The 16516-nt window shown below is 37.7% G+C and overlaps 1 protein-coding gene across 1 annotated transcript; it reads right to left on the bottom strand.

Moving 5' to 3' along the window:
- Positions 1-5063: 5063 nt before the first annotated feature.
- On the bottom strand, positions 5064-16125 carry LOC148154808 (myosin-7-like). Its single transcript, XM_088015079.1, has 39 exons — positions 16107-16125; positions 15883-15963; positions 15309-15517; positions 14969-15112; positions 14700-14856; positions 14591-14618; positions 14397-14505; positions 14206-14298; positions 14068-14131; positions 13893-13991; positions 13686-13789; positions 13449-13587; positions 13045-13163; positions 12807-12956; positions 12557-12727; positions 12153-12462; positions 11961-12040; positions 11488-11693; positions 11289-11412; positions 11074-11210; positions 10701-10956; positions 10374-10616; positions 10113-10289; positions 9888-10033; positions 9721-9811; positions 9247-9636; positions 8992-9118; positions 8791-8909; positions 8504-8700; positions 8238-8421; positions 8000-8165; positions 7793-7917; positions 7393-7701; positions 6934-7137; positions 6553-6849; positions 6322-6426; positions 5848-5943; positions 5474-5608; positions 5064-5187 (listed from the first exon to the last, which is right to left on the bottom strand). The coding sequence occupies exons 3-39, from the start codon at positions 15507-15509 to the stop codon at positions 5167-5169; spliced, it is 5823 nt and encodes a 1940-aa protein (XP_087871205.1). The 5' UTR covers positions 15510-15517; positions 15883-15963; positions 16107-16125; the 3' UTR covers positions 5064-5166.
- Positions 16126-16516: the final 391 nt, after the last annotated feature.

Genomic DNA, 16516 nt, shown 5'->3' with positions numbered 1-16516 from the left:
AAATGACAAACTATTTGTTAACATGTTTAAGTTGCTTGCTGTATCAGAAACTTTGGTCAAAACATAAAACACTGGAGTTTATTGTATCAGGGATTTAGCCATGATGGTACACTTCAATAAACAATTCACAATGTAAATTTCCTTGGAAAATAGTGATAGTAGCCCAATTTTCCACCATGTATTGACAGCAAGTTGAAATGGTCCCAAAAGTGAGCTGTCTCCTTTCTTCTACTCTTGTTCCTGATGGCTGGATGGCATGGCATTGCATCCTTGGGCTCAAAGATAACCTGTGAAATTCTTGCTGGCTGCCTTCCGAGCGCTGATGTTTCAGCTGACAGCTGAGGGTCAGCGTCTGACGCACAGCAGAGGGACAAAGCGTTCCTGTATTCAGATAAGCAGCAACAGGTGAGTGTCAAGGAATAGACGAGATGTAGTAATTCAAAAAAGTCTCAAAGGATGAACATTGAAACGACATAAAATCCAGTTTATTTAGAGGGGTATTAGATTTTATTCATTTAATAAGGAGCTACTATACTGACAACACTTTTGTCATAGTTCTATTTTTACCTAGTAATGATTTTTATTTTAAGTACGGTCAATTGTTTCTGGTAGATGTTTCCACAATTTTGAGTTACTACAGGTGTGACATTTGGGATTTAACTAATTATTAATTAATGTTCCATAATTAAATATACCAATGTTTCAATGTGGTTTATCAGTAGCACTGTGTAATGCAGCTTTTACTGGCTATGGGTCTAAGTAGCCACTGAGGGAGAGAGTATTCAAAAAATAACCAGAATGTGGTCTAATAAACTTATTGATTCCATGAACCTAATACTTATAATAGTGTTATGACAATACTTCTACATCCAAAGATCATATTCATTTGGTCTAAACTGATTCTACTTGATTCATTGAGTGAAAACTTTTTTTGACTAAATTATATTTGATTATACTTGTTTGTAAAAATCTATGACAAATCATGTGCATTTTTTTTTAAATCTATCTCGGCTGGAATTTAGGATAGAGAACTGGAGACATAAACCAGGACACAATATATATAGGGACGATGTTATAGTTCTTTAGTATATTTGTTGTTACAGGAAGCAATTTGCCCAGTCTCACTATCTGGCTTGTCAAACAATATCCAACAAGTCAAAATAAAAGTAAATTGCTTTCCTTTTGTTGAGAGGATATTGCTGATAAAGTGTTATCTTTCAAAGGCTAGGAGGTCTATTGGATTTACAAAAACTGCTATAAATCTGGATGAAAACACAGCCGTTCACTTGTGGGTATTCATGCTCCTCCAGCTGAAAGTTGTCCTTCCTGTTATCTGTAGGATGAATGTTAGTGGGTTGGAGTAGCCTTGCTGATGTACAACTTGTGCATGAGTTGTAAGTTCATAAATTGAAAGCTGGTGTCATATTGTACTTATGAGTACTATATGTTCCACACAGCCTGAGAAAACTCTGGTCACTCCAACAATTTGTCTGGCATCTCAATATAGGATTGGCATAACAGGAAATTTTACAAGTTATTTTTGTAATGTATTAAAACCTTGTTTGATCTTAATACTGGAAACTGGGTATTGCATAGTTTGTATCAAACATATCCTGGTGAAAAAGGAGAGTGTAGATTCACCGAGTATACAGTACACCTAAACATGACAGTTTGATGAAGCAAGTTTTCGTGAATTTTTCCTACATTCACAACGACTGCCTTTACTGCTTGTGATAGTTCTCCGAAACAAAAGACTTTTGAAATGGTAATTTTCATTCACACGCTGATGAGGGTAAGTTAATGGATTGTAGATTTTTTTTAACAGCAGAAGATGAAGTATTTTATGAAAATAAAAGAAGAAATGATACATTTTAGGTGGATGTAGAAGTATACAAGCAAATTGTATAAGCTAACTTTATACATACTTTTTTTTAAAAACTGGGCATAAAGAGAATGGCCTGATTTTAATGTCTCTGTCTGGACATGCCTCACAATCTGCAGATAGGAAACGAAATGCTAAAGCTAAAAAGGTAACACAAGCTGACTAAATATTTTTTTTATTTCACTCAATGTATGGTATTAATCTACAGAAAAAAATTTGTTTCATCTAACTATTTTAAATTGTGACCTTAGCAAAACATGTTTAGTCAAAAATCCTATCGCTAGACTGCTGCTAGGCTACTGATGTGTCAACACTATCACTGATCCATGCTGGGCCTAGCAAGTGTTTTTTTGTGCTTGCTTCCCCAACATATGCATAATGCACACTACATCTTTGCCTCTATGTAAACTTTTGAACTACTTGACTCTAATCTATTCCCAGGCCATAGCAGGTTGTCCTCCACGAAAGGTCCCCATTCCCAGCTGTCTAGAGTCCTTGTATCTCTGACTTCTGTAATCACAAGGGGAGATGTAAAGCACCTTGTCTCTCTTAATTTTGCAGTCTATGACAACTGTGGTTTCAGATGAAGTTTCTATTGTTAGAATGCTTGTTATGTTCTGATTGTTACTTGAGGAGGTGTTGAATATGTGTCCCTGCCTCCATATGTCCTTCTGCTGTCTTGCCCATCTCCTTGACTCCACTTCAGTAATAACGTTGTCTGTGACTGCAGCATCACTGCATAAGCTCAGGTTTGAAATCTACTAAAGATTAAAGAAGTATATTGGTGCTTGGGACTTGACGTTGCTTCAAAAATAAACGTGAGAAAAGGTAGGGCTCGATTGATTTACATTTTAGATTTCTTAATTTGTGAAATGTATAAGTATCATATACTTGTTAAACCAATCTACTTTTTTATTGTATCCTATTGTATGCAAACTGATGTTTGCAATTCTACATCTCTGAAGTTAAGAATTGGTTACAGTTAAAGGAAAATAGATGTTTAAGAGCTTAAAGAAGTAATCAAAAAGCATGATATGTTTCTAAGCAAGAATCTACACATTTCAGATATTATCTAGGTTGCTTAAGAACGTAATACTTTCTAAACCTATTGATTAAATGTTAAAAGCAATAATTTACTATGTGGACGGTTTGAAGAGCTACAGAGTCTAATTCTCTTATTTTTACTGTTTTTCGATTGAAACATCAAAGACTGATACCATGAAGCAGCATGCATCCGAGGACTGGGACATTCTTCACACCAGCATCCCACCATAACAGGTAACTTTATTAGGTACTGGGGATAATACTTAGAGCATATTCACATTTGGTAAAAATTCAGTACAGCTGATTTCTACAATTTGTTCAGCTAGAGGTCCTCAAGTAGTAAAGCTTTGATGTATATAAAAATAGGTCTTCTAGAATGGCTTAATTTTTTTTATCCTCATGGATTTAGTGGGTCCATCATTTGGTTCTTCTATTGTGCTGTATTTCGTCTTTGTATATAACAATCAGCATGCCTGGATGTGTGTTGATAAAATGGTGCAACCACAAAACCTCCCAAAAGCCTTTATTTTCCTGAGAGTCATAGGAACCAAAACCAAGTCATCCATCCCATTGCTTTGTCAGTGTAGGCAAGGTATTGGCTTGACATTTGGTTAAACTTGAAAAAAATCTCTCTACCTAAGGCAAAGTATTTTGATAACATTTTAAAATCCAGTGTTACTGCATTTTTGTATGCACAGAGCTCACATTTCTTTTTTTACGATGTTGTGTAAAAGACGAGTCATCGCTAATGTCTTTATTTTATGTGTCCTATGATCTAGATTATGTACTAGTTCATTTGTTTTTAAGGTTTTGTTCGGGGTTTGGATTCTTTTTTTACGTATTCTAAGTCTAGTGTTTACTCGTGTCAAATTCAACATATCAACCTTTTATTAATTTGTGTTGCATAGAATGCTATACTATATATACTATACCAATGAAATGTTTCAATAGTTCATATTTATTGCACGATATTACATAATAAGTTAAATAGGATAACATTATGGACAAACTGTTGAAGTGCAGTCTTCCACATTTTTCAGCAACCCTAGCAAAGATGTGCAAGAATCCTTAAAATAAAAAAAATATAATGGATTGCAGGAGAATGGTAATGATCATTTTTGCTGCTTCCTCATAAGAAGCTTTGGAGACATTTTCTTATAGCCTTTAAAATCCTCTTCATTGTTTTGTTAAGCGGATGGGAATATTGGTAGTGAGATAAATCCTGGTCCTTGAAAAGAATGATTTCGTTAAAGCTTAAATTGTTTTAAACTTTGTCATTTCTGCTTCGTACATTGGTTACTTTAGAAAACTAGTTATTCTCATATTGCCATTGTTTGTCCAATGAAGGTCAACACTTATTTCTAATGCATGCTCTCCTGTCTTTTCCATTTTGAAGAGTGGCAAAGAGTAAATTTCTTCTGTGTCACTACACAATTATTCCTCATAGGAGCAGGAAGTTGTGTACTTATAATAAAATAAAATACTCAACACCAGTCAATTTTAAAAGGTAAAGCACCAGTAAAAACACTTCACTGTTTATTTTATAAAGGTGATACAGGTGTCAATAATCCTGACAGTCCAAAAAACCAGTTTTTGTATGAGTTATTTTTCCTCACTGAATGACAGTCATCATATTATGGGTTGAATTTTCATTCAATTTTCCATTAAAGATTAAGCTGCTGCAATAAAATAATTGAGTTCTTACAAGGTTGCAAATAAATATGGAGAGAATATTTGCTAATTTATAGGTAGATTCAAATGTCATTAGAAAAAGATACACTCTTGTTGTTTCCTCAGATGATAGGAAGCAACACGCTTCCTATCATGCAGTATAAATGATGTAGGAATATAAAGGTGACCCATTACTACCATGTCAGAGTAACTTGAGTTTCTATATTTAGTTAAAACTAAGAAAATAATAAAAAATTATAGTGTTCAATGCAAATAGAAAATAGGAATTAGGCTACACTGCAAAACTGTAAAATAATGTATTAAAACCCTATGAATCAATACAGTCATAAATAAAATGAATGTATTTTTATATGAATTTAACAATGGCAAAAGAGATCCCTTTGTCATTTAGTTTTTTGTAATTTGGTACTTGAAAGTGGAGGATCAAGAAACAGTCATGGTCCACTTTGAGATGCAGATTCACTTTATTCTACTGAACAAACTACATGCATAGGGAGACACCATGAAGATAAGAAGTGCCTCTGAAGTAGGGATTCATTCCATCTCCCTTACTCTTCATCGTGCCCTTTCTGAAAAAAGAGAGAGAAATATATTCAAATAGTTACACAGCTATTTTTTCTGATTCCTTTTTTACCTGTTAAATGTTCGCAACATTGCAACATATGCTTCAGTCTTAGACATGGTTTACTCAAACCTATTTTCTTTATACTTACAATATGAGGACATATTTTGTTGAGAAAAGTTCTTGCTACTATTTTAAGTCTCATTTAAACATCAGTATTTTATGGTCTTGGATTGAATCTTTGGGTGTTTTAACCTCAACACATCACTTAAATATTAACAAATTGAACTAACCTTTGACCCCACATCGCGACTCTTGGCACGTAGCTTGTTGACCTGAGACTCTGCAATATCGGCTCTCTCCTCAGCTTCATCAAGCTCATGTTGAATCTTGCGGAACTTGGTGAGATTGTTGTTGGCCTGTTCCTCCTGTTTAGCAAAGTGACATATTCTGATAAGTGTCACATGCTTTTAAGGTAATCATCACAAATGTGATTTTTAATTAACTTTAATAGAAGCTATTTCAACTTTGCAAATTTATTGATATACTCTTGTTAGGGGTGAAATGTAATTTCATCAACTCTAGATGCTATCTTTTGCCTGTTATCTACTTCAGAAATGAAGCTTTAATTGCAGATTGTGGTGATTTATGAAGCTGAAGAACTTACTGCCTCCTCCGCAGCTTTCTTGTAGGATTTGACCTTTAGCTGTAGTTTGTCCACCAGATCTTGCAGACGGGACAGATTCTTACGATCTTCCTCTGTCTGAAATAAAAAAGAGAAATATTTTTGTTTTTTTAATTGCATGTTAAATAAAATGTTTGAGTGTCTTTAGGTCATACCTCAGTTGGTCAACTTAGAAGTATATGTAAGAAGTAAGTGATCAAGTAATCTAATAAGATGCCTTGGTGACTCCTTGTGATTAATTGTGCACGCCTGGAAATTTTTTGGTGGATTTGAAAGCCATTTTTGGCATTTTGTTTGACTAACTTCAATGTGCCAATTCATATTTTGGTGTAGCATAAAGATGAGTACAATCTTAAGATACTGTAGTTGTGGACAGGTTTAGTGAAGTTATTTCCATTTGTTTGTTGTGTAACAACATTTCATAAAAAAGAAAAAAAAAAAAAACATTTCCCGCACCTGATATGTCAGTTCTTTGATGCGTCGCTCATATTTGCGAATTCCCTTGATGGAGTCACTGGACCTTCTTTGTTCAGCCTCCACTTCATTTTCCAGTTCTTTGATCTATTGCAAAATTTAAAATAATGGTGTTTACGAGGAAATTATATGAATCCAGGATATCAAATATTGTACCAGATAGATGATTTAGTTGTGTTTTAATCATGAAGAGATTTCTGAAATTACACTCACCCTGGCCTCGAGCTTCTGGATCTGCTTCTTGCCTCCCTTCATGGCGATCTGTTCAGCTTCATCCAGACGGTGCTGCAGATCTTTGATGGTCTGCTCCATGTTCTTCTTCATGCGCTCCAGGTGAGCGCTGGTGTCCTGCTCTTTCTTCAGCTCCTCAGCCATCATGGCAGCATCAGTGATGGCCTTCTTGGCCTTCTCTTCAGCATTTCTGCATTCCTGCACAGCCTCCTCCACTTCAGTTTGAAGCTGAGCAATATCACCCTCCAGCTTCTTCTTCTGGTTTATCAGGCTGGTGTTCTGTTCACATGTAAATTGAACCCTTTCAGAATTCCTCAGTAATAATTGTACAACTTGAGAAGAAATTGATTAAAACTGTCTCACCTGTGAGTGCAGTAGCTGCACCCGTTCACTAACATCCAGCAGCTCTTGCTCAGCAAGTTTGCGGCTTCGTTCAGTTTGCTCTAAAGCGCCCCTCAGTTCCTCTACTTCAGCCTGAAGCAGGTTATTGCGTCTTTCAACAATGGCATTGTTTTCCTTCATGTCATCATTGGCTCTCAGAGCATCATCAAGTTGGAGTTGAGCATCCTGAAAGAGTGACATTTATTGTGAGAAAAATTGATGAATAGCATTTATGGGTAAGAGCATGGAATGTGAAGATTGAAAGCACTAGAAGTTCATATGACTATGACTAACCCAGTCATACACCAAAATATTTTCTAGACCATGGCAAAATAAAATATCATTGGAATCTAATCTTTAAAATTGTTTGATTGCAGTTTTTTTTAAACCCCAACAATCTGGATTATTGAATTAACAAAAGACTACAACTTTAATGCAGACCTTCAGATGTGAATGAACCGACTTGAGCTGCTTCTGGGCCTCAGCCGCCTGCCTGTTGGCTTGGCTAAGCTGGATCTCCATCTCGTTGAGGTCTCCCTCCATCTTCTTTTTCAGACGAAGGGCTTCATTCCTACTGCGAGTTTCAGACTCAAGGGAGCTCTGGAGAGTATCCACCATCCGCTGCTGGTTTCGCTTTACTTGTTCCATCTCCTCATCTTTCTCAGCCAGCTTCCGCTCAAAGTCAGCTTTTATTTGGTTCAACTCAAGCTGGACTCTGAGAATCTTGCCTTCCTCATGCTCCAGTGAGGCCTATAGAAACAGGATGAGTTGCTTGAAATAATTCATTTCACTGAACACTACAATATTTTAATTCTAGTAAAGGTTTTGCTCTGCACTTAACCTCTGCTTCCTCAAGAGCTGTCTGTATCTCGGACTTTTCTTGTTCCAGCTGCTTCCGAATCTTCTCAAGCTCATGAATGTTCTTTCCTCCCTCACCAATTTGCTCAGTGAGGTCAGATATTTCCTCTAAAACCATAATTGAGACGATGTATGAATTCTTTTTTCTAATTAAACTTTTTGTCTGATGTCTTATTGATGAATAACCAACCTTGAAGGTTCTTGTTTTCCCTCTTCATGGTCTCCAGATGTTCAAGAGACTCTTCATAAGAGTTTTTAAGTTTGAAGAGTTCTGTGCTCAGAGATCTGGCTTCTTTCTGAGAACTCTCTAACTCTGACTGAGACTCTTCATACTTCTGTTTCCACTCTGACAAAACCTAAAAAAATGATGGAGATGTAAGTATTTTCTCTTTACGTGTGGTAAGTTCATAAAGCTGTCTCTTTTCAACCTTGTCAAAGTTCCTTTGCTTCTTGTCCAGAGCAGCAGCAGCAGCATTAGACCTCTCCACATCCACCATGAGATCTTCGATCTCATTCTGCAGTCTGTGTTTGGTCTTCTCCAGAGAGGAGCATTTGGCATTCACTGCTTCAACAGCCTCCTCAGCCTCCTGCAGACGCTGAGCCAGCTTCTTCCTGGATTATGGAAGGGTTGATTTGGGATTGGATGCTTTCAAAACTATGTACAGACACAGAAATTCAAATGTGCTGTGCTCACTTGGCTTCCTCCAGTTCCTCAGTTCTCTGGATGGCATCAGTTTCGTACTTGGTTCTCCACTGAGCCACCTCAGAGTTGGCCTTGGACATGCTGCGCTGCAGTTCAGCCTTGGCCTCCTGCTCCTCCTCATACTGCTCCCTGAGGAGGTCACAGTCATGGCGAGCAGACTGCACCGCGTGGGCCAATGCATTCTTGGCCTGAAAAGAAAGTATATGAAAGGATATAGTCGCTGTCAATAAATCATCTTTATTTAATGGAGTTACCAAGGTAACTTGGTTCCCAGTTACCTTGATTTCCTCTTCCAGTTGTCTTTTGAGGTCTTCAAGTTGTTGTGTGTAAGACTGCTTTCCTCTGGTGAGTTGAGACACTAAGGAATCCTTTTCCTCAAGCTGCCTTATAAGTTCACCTGAGAATAAATTTAAAAATTAGGTTTTAAATTGATACAGTTTATATACACTATTCAAGAGGTTTAAAGTGCTTGTTTATACCATTTTCAGTTTGAAGCTTAGCTCTCTGCATGGTGAAGTCATTGATAGTACGCTGTCCCTCTTCTGATTTGGTTTTATATTCATTCAGCTGATCCTCAAGAGACCGACACATTTTCTCCAAATTGTTCTGAAAGAAAGTAAATACAAGTATCAATAATCGTCACCATGTGGGACAAGACAAGACCAAGATTTTCAGCCAACAACAAGAAAACATTGTTGTTCAGCCAACAACAAGAAAACATTGGGTTAGCTGACCTTGGCCTTGACAATCTGCTCCATATTGGAGACCACATCATCCAGCTCCAGTTTGAGCTCGCTCTTCTCTTTCTCCAGCTTCTGCTTGACTCTCTGCAGGTTGTCAATCTGCTCTCCCAGGTCAGCAACAGTGTCTGCTTGTTTCTTCCTGAGTGTGGCAGTAGTGGCTTCGTGGTGCAGGGTGGCCTCTTCGAGGTCTCTGCGGAGTTTCTGGAACTCGGCCTCCCTCTTCTTGTTCATCTCAATCTGGGCGGCTGTTGCTCCTCCAGCCTCCTCCAGTCTCTCACTGATCTCCTCTAACTCTCTAGCCAAGTCTGCTCTCTGCTTCTCCACCTTGGCTCGAGCAGCTCGTTCTGCTTCAAGCTCTTCCTCTAGCTCTTCAATGCGGGCCTAGAACAAAATGATGAAAGTTGCATTTGCTTTTACAAACATACAGTCCTTCTTGTTAATATTTTGTCTGGTGAGAATTCTCACCTGCAGCTCCTTCAGTTTCTTCTGAAGCTGAGCACTCATAGCTTGTTCATCCTCTATTTTTCCATTGAGTTGGCTTATTTCAAAATCTTTTCTATGGATGATAAAAGGTACAATGTATAAAATGATGCTTACTTAGAAAGTAGCTAGTGTTTTTTATATGGTCTTACTTTTTCAGCCTCTCTTCAAGTTGCTGCTTGTCATTTTCTAAGTCCATGATACTTTCTTGGGCCAACTTTAAGTCTCCCTCAAGCTTTCGCTTGGCTCTCTCAAGGTCCATTCGTATTTTCTTCTCTTGTTCTAAGGATCCTTCAAGCTGGAGAGAGACAGGCAAACAATCATTTATAGTCAAATAAACATAATTCAGGATTCAGTTGTAATGTTTTAGATCTTACATCGTCCACTTGCTGCTCCAGCTTCGTCTTGGCCTTGGTCAGAGTGTTGACTTTGTCTTCCTCACTCTGCAGGTCATCCAGGGTTTGTTGATGAGCTTCCTGTAAAGCTTTTTTCTCCTTTGTGAGTTTGGCAATGATTTCGTCCAATGCAGCCATCTCCTCTGTCAGGTTCTTGACCTATAGGCCAAAAGGTTTTCAGTGTGAACCAATGGTATTTGAGAGCATGATGTGTTTTGGTGTAGTGGTTAGTCTTTATGGTACCTTGTTCTCTGTAGCGTGTTTCTCTTTCTCCACCTTTGCCAGAGTTAGCTCTAAGTCATCAATATCCTTCTTTAACTCAGAGCATTCATCTTCCAGCTTTCTCTTCTTGCCTGTCAGTTCAGCATTCATCTCCTCCTCGTCCTCCAGTCTTTCTGTCAGTTCCTTGATTTTTGCTTCCAGTTGAATCTTACTCTTGATCAGGCCCTCACATCGTTCCTCAGCATCAGACAGATTATCTTGCTCCTTTAATCAAAATAAATTAACATGTTTTACAGAATGGTTATAATAAGCTGTGTTAAAACATTAAAAATCACAGTTTCAACATACAGTTTGGACTTGGAGCTGCAGGTCGTTCTTCTCTTGGAGAAGAGAGACCATTTTCTCCTCTAGTTCCTTCCTACGAGCTTCTGATTTTGCATAAGCCTCTTTGAGTTTGGTAAACTCCTCCTTCATGTTGGCCATCTCCTTCTCAGTCTCAGCTGATTTTAACAGAGGTTTGATCTTGAAGTACAACTTCATCCAAGGCCAATTCTTGACCCCCATGAAGGCGCGGATGTTCCACTGAATCACAAGTAGTGCGTCCCTGTGTGTATTGGAAGTTGTATATTATAAGTAAACTTGATGACTGAATTGTGTCAATAACATTGTTCCTTTTATTTATATTACTATTATTATTATTATTATTATTGGGGTAATTGACCTTCGTTCCACAATCTTTTGGAATTCAATTCGAGCCAGAAGACCTCGTGAGCGAGCTTGGATGCCAGTGATAATTAATGCCAGCCGATCATCTCGCATCTCCTCTAGCTGACCCAGAAGTCCAGCCTTGAAGAACACCTTTTAATAGATACAACAAGGTTTAATCCCTGATCTAAGCAATGCATAGACTTCATAATCTGTTAATGTTCGACCTACTTTGGTGTGCCCAAGTTTGTACTGGTTGTGGTCTATATCCAAAGACCCCAACAATTTCTCAGCAGCTTTTTTGTTGTCAATGAATTGACCCTCAGGAATGGCATTGGGGTTTAAAATGCGATATCTTAAACAAAACAGTGTGTCAGCGTCAAATCTTTTGAATTAGATTTTTAATTTCCCTTCATCAAAAACAACAAACCTCTGCTTGAAGTCTCCATAGAGGATCCTGTTGGGGAAGCCTTTCCTACAGATCCTGATGCCTTCCAGCACACCATTACAGCGCAGCTGGTGCATCACCAGAGGGTTCTCCATGGCCCCAGGAGTCTTGGTCTCATTGGGGATGATGCAGCGTACAAAGTGAGGGTGGGTAGACCTCAGGTTGGTCATCAACTTATTCAGGTTCTCCTGAATATTCCATACACAACAAACTTGAATACTTTCATCATTAACTTAGTAAATTAATTTTCATATCTAAATACAAGAATGAAATAACTGGACTACAAAACAGAATATACATGATGTTTATCAAATTTTGGTTGTGGGTTGGAGAGAATATCGGATTAATACTATTAAAAGTGAATACAATTTAAAACCAGCCAGGGATAATGCTTCTGGATATATTTATAAAGTTTTTGTGAGTATACTTTACAATATAAATTTACAAAGTCTTACCCTGTGTAGAGCAGAAACAGTTTGGAAAGATGAACCTTTCTTTTTGCTGCCTCCTTTGCCCTTCCCACCAGATTCGTGAGCTACATACAAAAAATCAGTTCTGTCATTAGAATAGCAATGTAAAGAGTTAGTGATGTTGTGGTATCAATAAATGCTTCCTTTTGTGTCTGCTGAATGTTAATATCCACATACCTGAATCAGCTCCAGAATACCCAGCAAAAAGTATAGCCAAAAGCTTAACAGTCGACTTCTGGAAAAGACCAACAACGGTCTCATTCAGAGGATCCTTGTTCTTCACCAGCCAGTTGTTGATATTATAATCAACAGTTCCAGCATAGTGGACCAGGGAGAAATGTGCCTCTGGTTTCCCTTTGACAACTCTAGGCTTCTGGAAGTTGTTTGATTTCCCCAGATGATTGTCATAAAGCTTAGCTTTAAATGTAGCATCAGAGGCTTTGGGAAACATGCACTCCTCTTCAAGGATGGACATGATACCCATGGGCTAAATAGAACAGAAATACCAAAATTAAAATTTCACCAGAAAAAACATGAGAATTTATGATAAATCTAGCTGAAAATAAACAATAAAATATCACCTTTTCAATCAGGTCAATACAGGCCTGCAGATCCATACCAAAGTCAATGAACTCCCACTCTATTCCCTCTTTCTTGTACTCTTCCTGCTCCAGCACAAACATGTGGTGGTTGAAAAACTGTTGCAGTTTTTCATTTGTGAAGTTGATGCACAGCTGCTCGAAGGTGTTGAACTAAAAAAGAAAACATATCTTTGTTTCATTTAGATTACTTTTATAGATCCGTTTATTATTTGCAAATAAGATAACTTACATCAAAGATCTCAAACCCAGCAATGTCCAGCACTCCAATGAAGTACTGACGAGGCTGCTTGGTGTCAAGAGACTGATTAATTCTCATGACCATCCACAGGAACATCTTCTCATAAACCGACTTAGAAAGTGCACCAATAGCATAGTACACCTTAACAAGGAAATGATGAAGAACGCTGTTAAAACCTACCAATATATTGCATATAAATCTAAATACACTGAAAGTTCTTTGTACTTACCTGGGCAACATTTTGTCCCTTGGTGACCCACTCATTCCCCACTTTGACCCTTGGGTGACAGAGACCTTTGATTAGGTCAGCAGAGTTCAGGCCCATCAGATATGCAACTTTGTCAGCATCTAGTGAAGTACAAAGAACATGATTTATGTGTATACAAATACACATATCCATTGAGTAATTGTAGATTGTTTTTGAATGCAAATTTTATCCAACTAAATTTGATTTCACCAGATCAAAAGGACTGTTGAACAAAGAGACTGGAACTTATTAATTTATTTTTGTAGTGTCTTGACTGAAGAAGTTAAGATGGTATAATCATAGTTCTCTCTTTTGGTGTTAATATTTATTTGTTTTGAACATTTTAAATGTCATTATCTATAATGCCCATATACTAAGATTGTTACCTTCAGTTCCATCTGCTTCTGCCTGCTCTTCTCTCTGCTTTTGCTTAAATTTCATGTTTCCAAAGTGCATGATGGCACCAGTCATTTTGTAAATACTGTTCTTCTCTTCTTGAGTAAAGCCCAGCACATCAAAGGCATCCTAATCACACGTAACATTTTGATATCCAGTTAGTTGTCATCAATTGTTTTTTTTTTTCTGTATGCTGTTTCTGCTAATATTTTAAAAAGTCAGCTCACATCAGTAGCCATCAGCTCCTCGGAGTCATTGATGGAAGCCACTGTTGTCTCTCCTTGGGAGATGAATGCGTAATCATAGGGGTTGTTGGTGATGAGTAGCATCTCTAGAAATTCAGGAAATACATTAATAGTAAAATGTTTTTTTTAGGTAAATCCATTTAAAAATACAAAAACAGAAATCAGTTTGAGCAAAGTTGACACAATTACCCAGAAGTTCAGGCTTTGCCTGAGACAGGATCTGGTAGAAAATGTGATAATCCCTCTCAGCTTTAAGCTGGTAGGTGACACGTGACTTTTCCAGGAGATCTGTTGGGAAAATAATCTATTATTCTCGGCAGAAATGGGCCAGCACAGCCTTGAAGTATGTAGTCATGGTACGTACAGGTTTCAATATCAGCAGAGGCAAGCTTTCCTCTATTGTCAAAGTGGATTCGGATGAATTTACCCTAAAAGAAAAAGAGTTGTTGAATTTCTTGACTTTACCTGACGAATAATTATTTCCAGAACCAAAGTCACTTACAAATCTGGAGGAGTTGTCATTCCTGATGGTTTTGGCATTGCCAAAAGCCTCCAGAGCAGGGTTAGCCTGAATGATTTGATCCTCCAGGGTACCCTGATGAAATCGAACCATACCACAATATCCACTTTATGTAAACCGAGTAAAAGCTTTATATTTTTCCTGGGATTTAGAACAAGAAATTAAAAACGAACCTTTTTTTCACTTGCAGCATCTTTTTTACCACCGGGCACAGCAGCAATGCTGGCAAAGTACTGAATGACACGCTTGGTGTTTACAGTCTTTCCAGCTCCAGATTCTCCGCTGTGTAAAAGACACAAGAAAAGTTTCCTGCCAGGATCTACAACTTAGTACCACTATAGAAATATAAGGTTGCAGAGTGACTCACGTAATGAGGATTGACTGGTTTTCTCGATCTGTCAACAAGAATTTTTAGCAGTCAAGTCAAAATTACACTGTAATAAGGGATGTGTGCACAAAATAAGGGGTTTCTATACCTGCCAGCATGTACTGGTAGCCATTGTCAGAGATGGAGAAGATGTGAGGAGGAGCTTCACTCCTCTTCTTTCCTCTGTAGGCAACGACCACCTCTTGGTTGTAGACTGGCAGCCACTTGTAGGGGTTGACAGTCACACAGAACAGCCCAGAGTAGGTCTGCAGGTTAACAGGTAACAACAACATAAGATAGTGCCATACATGGCATTATTGAATATAGACTACATTTCACCGCAATGTTAGTGTGTGGATTGAAGTTTAGCTTTCTTACATAGATCATCCATGCTGCGTAACGCTCTTTGAGGTTAAACAGCACAGCTGGCTCATGGAGGAAGGTGAACATGGCCATGTCTTCAATTTTATCAAACTTTGGCGGGTTCTGAGGATGTACATCACACTCCTTCACAGTGACAGTCTGTAAAAGAAAACAACAAAAACTTTGTTTTACATCTAAACTGAATCATCAGCATCATAATATCTTTATTCCGGACGCATAAGAAGGTCCATAGTAAAAAGATAAAACAAGATGGAAAAAATATCAAAATAAGAATCAAACACCTCTATGGATTATTGATTGCACACATTTTAGTACTGAATATAAATTCACTTGCCTTTCCAAATTCTGTATTAGCAGTGACTTTGTCACCATCACGACTTTGGATGGTTGCTTTTACGTACTCAACCTCTGGGTCAGGTACGAAGCACTCTCTCTTCATGTCGAAGGGGCGAGTCTGGGCCTCCAGACGCTCCTTATCCGATTTCCTCAGAAAAGAAGCAGCAGCCCCAAACTCTGCCATGGCGGCATCACCCATGTTTCAGCCTTTAGAAAATAAAATATTGTCATCTACAGTGTAAAATGCTTTTTAAGGCATATTGCTATTACCCATGTGAGAACCAAGAAAAGAAATCATCAAAAATACTTGGACCTCAGCAATATTTAAATCTATTTTGAATATAATTAATAAAAATACAGATACAGATACAAAATACAAATCAGTGGCCAACTCTTTTTTACCAACATTTTTAGTAATTACCTTAACTTTTACAAACCCATAACTTTTTCCCCTAAAAAAATGTTAATTGTAAATTTTGCAATAAGTGGGCTTGCAAAGAATATCTCCATATAAGCCTTGTATTGATTTTACTTAGTATTAGATTACTGTCACTAAAATTAATTGATTTTACCTGAGCTTTATTTCAGTCCCCTGGATATATGAAATCTTGCTGCTCCACAAATAAAAGTGAGAACAAAAAAAGATCACAATTCTGCAAACATGTAAACAATAAGAGATTAGTTCTGCTTACAGACATTAATCACAGATGTTGTTTGAAATAATTTTTAAGCCTAGCCTACTGTGCTGCTGACCAGCCACAACAAAGCAGATTATTACTTGAGTAAATGTTCTTACCTCTTATTGTCAACCCTGTCAAGAGAATGATGGAACCAGTGACTCCCTTCGGGCTTTCTCTCCATTAATAAAGGTTGGAAGTCAACCAAATATGGGTATGAATATCAGAGAAATGGCATCCAGTTTGCTCGTCACAAAAGCATTCTCCAAACTAGGTTCAACCCAGTGCTGCTATTTGTTGCTCTCACCTTGAACAAAAGACTTGTATGCCAGAGTGGACATGACAAAGAAAGAAAGAGAGAGGCAGGAGGTGGGGAAGCAGCCTCTGACTGCTGATGCATTTTGTCTCTCCTAGTGACTTGCATGTGTCATTGTTAGGTATTTTTAAATGGTAATGAATGGGAAAGTTGTTTATTAATTTAAATGTATGTCTTGTTTAGGTTTTTCTGAATTTTTGTGTCTTAAAGGAT

Source organism: Poecilia mexicana, unplaced genomic scaffold (assembly GCF_051168715.1).
Source record: "Poecilia mexicana isolate PSO_F unplaced genomic scaffold, ASM5116871v1 scaffold_17, whole genome shotgun sequence".
NCBI classification, from domain to species: domain Eukaryota; kingdom Metazoa; phylum Chordata; class Actinopteri; order Cyprinodontiformes; family Poeciliidae; genus Poecilia; species Poecilia mexicana.
This window is presented reverse-complemented; position numbering and strand designations above follow the sequence as displayed.